At 28.4% G+C, this 9694-nt stretch overlaps 1 protein-coding gene across 1 annotated transcript in view; it reads right to left on the bottom strand.

Annotated features, from left to right (window-relative positions):
• LOC117173920 (trypsin-like) overlaps positions 1 to 9270 on the bottom strand; it is a 12499-nt gene extending 3229 nt beyond the window's left edge. The window contains exons 1-2 of the mRNA XM_033362567.1: positions 9186 to 9270; positions 4526 to 4961 (exon numbers count right to left, since the gene is read on the bottom strand). Of these exons, the coding sequence (XP_033218458.1) occupies positions 4526 to 4961; positions 9186 to 9270 (521 nt within the window). The remainder of the gene's footprint in view (positions 1 to 4525; positions 4962 to 9185) is intronic.
• Positions 9271 to 9694: the final 424 nt, after the last annotated feature.

Here is a 9694-nt window from a genome sequence, read left to right as displayed (position 1 = left end):
CCCCTTACACTAGCCACCCCAACCCGGTACCCTAGTCGCTCTATCCCGCACTCAAGCCAAATTTACTTTACGCTCTAGCCTACATTATTCCACGTTCTAGCCTACATCACTTCACGCTCTAGCCTACGCTACTTCATTCTCTAGCCTGCATTGATTCACGCTCTAGTTTACTTTAGTCTTCAGCCTAGACGACTTCACTCCACAAACTGAAGGACCTTACTCCGTATTTTAGCCGACTTTACCCCGAACTCTGGCGTAGTTTACCCCATACCCTAGCCGCCTTTGTCTCGCAATCTAAGAGAGTTTACCTTGTCTTCTAAATTACTTAAGTTCGTAGCTTAGATGACCTTACCCTGTACCTCATCGGACTTTACCCCGTACTGTTGCCTACTTGAATCTTATCCTAGCAAACTTGGCCCCTCATCGTAGTAAATTTTACTACATACAGTAGCTGACTTACTCCGTAGCCTAAATTTATTTATCCAGTAAGCAAATTGACTTTATCGTGCACACTAGTTGATGTTACCCTGTACCCTAGCCGAGTTTCCCCCATACCTTAGCCGACTTTACCCCACACTATAGCCAACTGTACTCTATAGTCTACCTGACTTAACAACGATCACTAGCCTAGTTTCCTTCACTTAACCAGAATTTATTCCGCAACCGATTTCGTTTTAACTTACACTCTAGCCTACTTTACTCATGTACTTAATTTTTGCAAATACGTTTTTGCTTAAAATTCAGCTATTTATTAGAAAATGTACTCTTTATTTAAAATTCGGATTTTTGTGTTGAAGAGTCAACCGACATTTTTTCGGATAAACATTTAACTCCTTTTTGGAAAATTGATCTTTTTGATTTGATAATTTACCTCTTTTAGTAGAAGTTTTATTCTACTTGGACAAAAATGCAACTCTATGTTTGAAAATATAACAACCTTGTTAAAAAGTCATCCTTTTTTGTTAACAAATCGACTGTTTACCAGAAAATTAACTTACTGTTTACAATTCTTATTTTTGTGTTTGGAAGTGAACTGGAATTTTCTTTGGATGAAAATTTAACTATTTCTTGAAAAGTTTTCGTTTAAATGCATATGTTGTAGACAAAATTTCATCTTTGTTAAATAAAGATGCAACTGCTTGTTTAAAAAAAAACTCTTTTTTGAAGGATTTTCTTTCTGATTTAAAAATTATTCTATTTTAGGAGTAATTTTATCTTTTTTGGATCAAAATTCAACTATTTGTTTAAAAATTCAACAATTTTGTTGAAAAGCCATACATTTTTATTAGAACTTCTGCTTCTTTGTTGAAAATTTAACTATTTTGCAGAAAAATTACTTGTTTAAAAGTAATATTTAAGTATGGAAAGGAAAACTGCGATCCTTTCAGGATGAAAATTCCACTATTTATAAAACAATTTTTATAAATTAAAAATGCATATGTTTTAAAAGTAATTTATCTTTCTTGGATAAAAATTCAACTATTTGGTTGAAATTAAAACTAATTTCTTAAAAATTCATACTTTTTGGTTAACAATTCTACTGTTTTATTGAGAATTTAACTATTTCGTAAAAAATTTACTTTTTGCTGAAAATTTATATTAAAATTCATTTGTTTTGAGACGAATTTAATTTTTTTATAAAAAGGTAACTGCTTGGTAGATAATTAAATAATTTCGTTGAAAAGTCATTCTTTTTGGTTAAAAATTAGTCTTTTTGGATTCAAAATTTATTTTTTTCGTAGAAACTTATTTCTTGTTCAAAAATTGATATTTGGATTGTGAAAAGTAGACTGAAATCTTTCTTAACATACAATTCAACTTTGGTAGTCAAATGTTTTGTTTAGAAGATTAAGTTAAATATTTTTTTAAGCAATCATGTTAAAAGCTTAATTATTTTGTTCAAAATTAATTTTTTTTTGTAAAAATGCATCAGTTTTGAGGAAAATTAAGGTTTTACTGAAGTCATATCTTTTGTTTGATAATTGAATTTTTCAGAGAAGATTCGACTTTGGGCTTGCAGGTTTAAGAATTTAGAAAAAAATTTTTTCTTTCTCGAGGGAAAAATCTTTATTTGTTGAAAATTTGTCTTATCGATTTAAAGATTCTATTTATTTTTAAATAAAAATTATGATACTTTTTTGTTGTATATTCATCTTTTTAGGATGAAAATCCAACTATTATGTTGAAAATATAATTATTTTGGGGAAAATTCAAGCACTTTGTTAAAAAAAAGCAATATTTTATAGTTCAAAAGACACTTTTTTGCTTAACCATCTTTATCCCGTACCCGAACTAACTTTATTTCATACCTTAGCCAACTAAACCCCAAACTCTAGCCAAATTTACCTGACCTAACTACCTAACTTAACGACGTAGGATAGCCTACTTAACCCGAAACTAACTTAAATTTATTTTGCATGCTGTCCGACTTTACCTAACACTCTAGCCTACTTTAGTCTTATCCTAGAAGAGTTTACCCCACATCGTAGCAAAGTTTACTTCATACAGCAGCTGACTTTATCCTGTAGCCTAACCATCTTTATCACGCTCCTGAATTCACACTATCACCGACAATAGCCTATTTTAACCCATAACGTAGCCAACTTTACTCCGAACCGTAGCCGAATTCACCCCGTATCCTAGCTGAATTTACCCGATACCACAGATGACTTTAGCCTATACTTTACTTGAATTTACTCAGTACTCTATCCGAATTCGCAGAATTGAGACAGGAAGTCAGGATTTGCAGTAAAGTTTAAAAAATGGTTAAAAACTTGAAATTTCCGCATAAATTTCGTCTCCAACCCTACAAACCCGAGATTACCAAGACCCAAACCCACAAACTAACAAGCCCTGAACCCACAAGCCCCAAACCCCCAAATCAATATGCCCCAAATCCACAAACTCTATATCAACAAACCGACAAACCCTAAACAAACAAATTCCAAACCCACAAGATCTAAACCTACAAAGTCCACATACACAAGCTACATATCCACAAACCTAAAAACCCCAAACCCAGAAACCACAAACCCACAAACCCCAAACCTACAAACCCCAAACTTACAAAGCCCAAACCCAGAAAGCTTAAACCCACCAACCTCAATTCTACAAACTTTTAGATTTTAGAATAAATTTTTAGATTATAGAATAAAATAATTTTTTAAAATAACTAATTCAAGTTAATAAATAGGAACTTTTTATCTCTTTTTAGGATTTTTTTTGTAATTTGTTAGCATCGTGATGGGTCGCGTTTCGGCTTTATATATTCGTTAAGAAATCAGTGCTTTAAAAAATACTTTTAAATTGGTCAACAACTAAAGGCTGTAGACCATTTTGAATATTAAATTCCAGATTTTCAAAACTATGGTGAGGTATAGGTCAAATGTAGAATTTTAAAAGTAATGGGTCAAGTGTCAAAGGTCTAAAGTTCGTAGGCTGATATAAAAGGTGAGAGTTGAAATATAAAATGAGGGAGTTAAAGTGTAAAAGGTCAAAGGACATGGTCGAATGACCGAAGTTTAAGGTCGTGGGTCTAAAGTTTAGTGTCATAGGGCAGAGATCAAAGGTTACATTTAAAGTGATACAGTTCAAGTGTCAGAGGCTGAAGGTCAGAGTTTGTTACAAAAGTTAAGATTGAAATATGATAGGTCAACTCTCCGAAGTCCAAGATCCGGGTTTCAAATTGAGGGGTAATGAGGCAGCGGTCTAGGTTCAAGATGGAATCTTATCGGTAAATTGCCACAGGTCAAAGGTTGTCGTGAAAAGTGAAATATGAAATTTATTACAACAAATAACACAATTTTAAGGTCAAGAGGTAAAATTCAAGCGTTATAGGGCAGATTTCAAAGGTCAAAGTAGAAATGCTATAGGTCAAATATCAAAAGTCCTAGGTAAGAGTGTAATATTAAAGTAGCATGAGGCATAATTTAAAGCTGAATTGCTTAATATTATAGGTAAAGTGCCCAAGGCTTAAGTTCAGAGGTCAAAATTAGGGTGTAATATGCCAGACGACGAAGGTTAAAGTTAAAATCTGATAATTCAAGTTTTTGGGGTAAAAGTTCAGGAGTTAATGCCAAAGGTAAAATTTTATATATATCAACTTCCAAAGGTCAAAGTTCAGGCTTTAATGTAAAAAATTAAAGTAAAAATGTGATGGGACAAGTGTTATAGTTTTAAGGTCAGAGGTTAAAATTAAAGCTTCATACGGGAGAGTTCAAAGGTCAAAGTTGAAGCTTAGAAGTCAAATGTGTCACAGGTCAAAGGTCAGGATCGAATGATAAAAGAAAATGTTCAAATGTTATGAGTCAAGTTTCAGAGGTCACAGGTCAGAAATTAAAATAAAGTTGTATTAGGGCGGAATTCAAAGGTTAAAGTATAAATTTTATAGGTAAACTGGTAAACATAAGGGGTCAAGGGCCTAAATTAAACTAGCCTAAGGCAGAGGTCAAATGTGAAAGCTGAAATGTCAAAGGTCAAGTCTCGGAAGTCAAATGTAAAAAAAATTATATTTTTGATAACTTACCCTGGTCCTATTGAGGTACATCCCCAGCCACTTACTTCACCAAGAATATTTGTGGGCACTTTCGTACTTGAGACTTCAATTTGTCGATTAGGCGAAAATTTCTCATAGATTGGTGGAGAAATTTTAATCATCGCAAGATCATAGTCGTGCGTCTGTGGATTAAAATGATTGTGAAAAATTGTTCGTGTTATATTGTGACGGTTCCCATAAGCCATTAGTGGCGAACCAGATAAAACACTGTATGTGGCAATTTCTTGAAGACAATAGGCAGAAGTTAAGACAATGTAACGAGACAATAAATTTCCGGCGCAGTTACTTTCATCATTTTTTAAAATTTTGACAACGTAGGGAACACGTTCAATCGGAATTCCTCTATTTTGCGGCTGGGTGCGATCAATCAGTCGTTTTTTACGAATATGGAAATTCGGCGATTCATCTGAAAAAATTATGGAAATTAATTCACGTGGAATGTAAGGGAAAATTTTTTAATTAATTATTATTATATTATGATAACATTATAATAATTATTATTAAATTTATTATTAAATTACTTCTGAAAAGGGTTTTTTCTTTCGATCTCTTTAACAGCTAAAATTGGTTCTGTGGTTCGATTCCCAGTAGAGCGATGTTAGAAGATTTTTTTTCAGAAAAATTTAATATTAATTAATGGGTTATTCAGAAACCATACCAGCTTGTTTTCAACACAGTTTAACACAATTTTAGTTTTACAACAACAAAATTTTTAAGAAGAATTTTGAAACAGATAATTGAATTTTCAGCCTTTAAAGGCCAATTTTCAATTAAATGGTCGCATGAAAAAAATTATGTTAACTACACTTACATGTTCAACCAAAAAAAAAAATTATTTCCTAAATAATTAATTGAGATAAAAAAATCAATAAACAGTTTTAGTTTTGCCAAGAAAAGACAGTTTAAGAAAACTTGAATTACAAACATAAAAATTAATTTTAACTACAGTTACATTTTAACCAAGAAAAATATGATTTTCTTACTAATTAGTTAAATTTTTAAACAAATAATTACAATTTTGAAAACAATAAATTTCAAGAAAAAGAGACAAATTTTTAAGCAAATATTTGTATTTTAAACCTTCAACGGCCATTTTTCAATCAAATGGTCTTATTTTACAACAAAATTAATTTTAATTACAGTTTTATTTTCAAACCAAAATATGATTTTTCAATTAAATAGTGGAAGGATCAAATCTGAAATTATCAAACAGTTTCAGTTTTACGATAAAAAAAAAGAATTTTCAATAAAAGGAGTAGAATGTTTAAGGAAATGGTTGAATTTTCAACCTTTAAATGCAATTTTTTAAATCAAATGTTCAGATTTAAAAAAATGATAATTTTATTTTTAACTACCCTTACATTTTCAACATAAGAATACGATTTCTTAAATAATTAGTTGAATCTAAAAAAACAATTAAACAGTTTTAGTTTTACCAAAAAGAAGACATTTAAGAGAAAAAAAATTCATTTATATAGTAGTAAATTTTTTGACTAAAACTAGAATTTTTGGTAAAATTTCTTCTTGGTGAGGTAATAATAAATGCAAATTACAACAATAAGGAAAAATGACATTAATTAATAACCTTATACAAAGTCTCAAAAATATTTTTTAAAATTTGTTTTATTTTAGAAAAATATATTCATAAAAAAGAAAGCGATTAATTTAAAAAATTAATAGTGATATAATACTTATTAATCATTCATAATTAAAAATTCAAAGAAAATGAACAAATTTCAGAAAAAAATCGAAACTATCTACGATTTCCATATGAGAGAGATTATACAAAAATTTTATTCCCTCTATTTAAATTAAAGGTTAAAAACCTTATTTTTTAGTTATGGGGTTTTCTTGGACTATAAGTGGGAAATTTTATAAAGAACTGGAACTTGTTAGCACTTTTAACGGAGAATATTATTGGTAATAATAAAAAATTGTTTATACAATAATTTCCGATAAATTTAATTTATTATTCTCTCTATCAAACTAAAAGGTTGAAAATTAGATAAAATTTTGGAAAAATCTTATTTTTTATATATGAGGGTTTCTTAGACTACAAGTGGAAAAATTTATAAAGAAGTGGAACTTTTCAGCATTATTCAAAGAAAATATTATTATTATCATTAAAAAAATAGTTTCAAAAATTATTTCTTGTAAATCAAAATGTTGAAAATGAGATGAAAATTTTGGCAAAAATCCTATTTTTTTACTTATGGGGGTTTCTTGGTCAATAGGTGGACAACTGTAGAAAGAACTAGAACCTTCTAGCATTAATAAAATATAATATTTTCTACTATTTAAAAATTGTTTAAACAATTATTTCTGGTATATTTAATTTATTATGCCCTCTATCTAATTGGAAGATTAAAAACGTGATGAAAATTTCGGAAAAATCCTATTTTTTATTTTTGGGGATTTCTCGGAATACAAGTGGAGAATGTTATAAAAAACTGGAATTTTCCACCATTATTAAACAAGAATATTATTACTCCCGATAAAAATTTTTTAAAACAATTATTTCTGGTATACTTAATTTATTTTTCTCACTATTTAACTCTAAGGTTGACAAAGAGTTGAAAATTGGGAAAACCCTATTTTTTACTTATGAGGGTTTCTTGGACTATAAGTGAAAAATGTTATAAAGAACTAGAACTTTCAGCATTAATTAGAAAGTATTATTATTAATAATAAAAAATTGTTTAGAAAATTATTTCTGTTAATTTTAATTTATTATGCCCTCTATCTAACTGAGAGGTTGAAAATAAGATGAAAAGTTAGGAAAACCCTATTTTTTATGTGGCTTTCTTGGACTATGAGTGGAAAATTTTATAAATAACTAAAACTTTCCAGCATTATTAAAAGGGCATATTATTACTATTAAAAAATTGTTTGAACAATTATTTCAGGATAATTAAATTTATTATGCCCTCTATCTAACTAAAAGGTTGAAAATGAGTTTAAAAATGCGGAAGAACGCTATTTTTAACTTCTGAGAGTTTTTTGGATTGTAAATGGAAAATTTTATCATGAACTGTCAAATTCTAGCATCATCGAAAAAAAATATTATTATTGATATTGAAAAATTATTTTAAATAAATTTGATTGATTATTCCCTCTATCTACTCTGAAAGGTTGAAAATGAGAGAAAAAAAATTCGGAAAAATTATATTTTTTATTGATGGGGTTTTTTGGCTTACAAGTGGAAAATTTTATAAAGAGCTGGAACTTTCCAGCATTATTCAATGCGAATATGACTAATAATAAAAAATTGTTTCAACGATTATTTCTGGTAAATTAAATTTATTATGCCCTCTATCTAATTGAAAGGATGAAAATAAGATGAAAATTTCGGAAAAATCCCATTTTTGTATTTATGGTTCTTTCTTGGATTACAAGTGGAGAATTTTTTTAAGAACTGGAACTTTCTAGCATTATTTAAAGAGAATATTATTGTTCATAATAAAAAAATGGTTTAAAAATTATTTCTGGTAAACTAAATTTATTATTCCCTCTATCTAACTAAAAGGTTGAAAATGAGATGAAAATTTCGGGAAAATCCTTTTTTTTACTTATGGGGGTTTATTGGACTATGAGTGGAAATTTTTTAAAAGAACTGGAACATTCCAGCAAACTAAATTTATTATTCCCTTTATCTAACTGAAAGTTTAAAAATGAGTTGAAGAATGCGGAAAAACCCAATTTTTTAGCTATGGAGATTTCTTAGACTATATGGGGAAATTTTTTTTAAAGAACTGGAACTTTCCAGAATTTTTTAAAAAGAATATTATTATTAATAATTAAAAAATTGTTTAAAAAATTATTTCTGTTAAATTAAATTTATTATTCCCTCTATCTAACTAAAAGGTTGTAAATAAAATGAAAATTTCGGAAAAATACTATTTTTTACTTATGGAGGCTTCTCGGACTATAAGTGCAAATTTTTATAAATAACTGGAACTTTTCGGCATCATTAAAAGAGAATATTTATATATTATTTATTTATATTATTACGACTGATAAAAAATGTGTAAACAATTGTTTTTCATACATTTAATTTTTTATTTGCTTTATCTAACTGAAAGGTTGAGAATGAGTTGAAAAATTAGGAAAACCCCCATTTTTTTACATATGGGACTTTCTCGGATTATAAGTGGAAAACTATTCAAAGAACTGGAAATTTCTAGTTTTATTGAGAAATAATGTAATTATAAATGTGAAAAAAATAGTTAGAAAATTTTTTCCTGTAAATTTAAATTGATTATTCTGAAAAGGTTGAAAATGAAAAGAAAAATGAGAAAACCCCTATTTTTTAATTATGGGGATTTCTCAAGCTATAAATGGAAAATTGTATAAAGAACTGGAACTTTTCAACATTATATTAAAAGAGAGTAGTATTACTCATAATAAAAAATTATTTAAACTATTATTTTTTTGGTAATTTTAATTTATTATTCCCTTTATCTAACTGCAAGGTTGAAAATGAGTGGAAAAATTCAGGAAAACCCTATTTCCTACTTTTGAGGGTATCTTGGATTATAAGTGGAAAATTTTATCAAAAACTGAAACTTTTTATAATTATTTAATGTGAATATAATCGTTAAATTATGATCTGAATTATAATCTGACTCACCAGCATTTTCTTCTGATAAAGACCCGAATCCTTGCGACGAAATTTCGCAAAGTACCAATAAACTCAAAAAAGTTTGTTCCCTCATTTTGACAACAAATTATGATAAAAAGCGACTAAACAGAATCGGTTTAATAATTGACAAATGGTGATAATTCGTTTTGCAATGAAAATTTATGCACAGGCTTTAAGGAAACTGGCATTTCATTTGCGTCACTAATTTTTATCATTTAACTCAGAACCGAATTACGATAAATTTAGGTGATATATAATAGCTCTGATAAGGTGCTGAAATCGTCATTAAAATATATTACTTAAATGTACAGAAAAGTAGAAGATACATTTTTTTATTACATCTTTTCATCACTAAAATAATAGAAAATTTAATAAATTGCAAAGAATATTCTTTTTAATCAAATCACAATAAAATATTTAATGAGTAAGAGGAAAATAACTGGGTCTTAGATTATTAAGTAAAGTAAAGCGTGCTAAAAAATTTGAAAATAATTTAT

Source organism: Belonocnema kinseyi, chromosome 5, assembly GCF_010883055.1.
Source record: "Belonocnema kinseyi isolate 2016_QV_RU_SX_M_011 chromosome 5, B_treatae_v1, whole genome shotgun sequence".
Classification (NCBI taxonomy): Eukaryota; Metazoa; Arthropoda; class Insecta; order Hymenoptera; family Cynipidae; genus Belonocnema; species Belonocnema kinseyi.
Note: the sequence above shows the minus strand (reverse complement) of the source record. Positions and strands in the feature narration are given on the sequence as shown.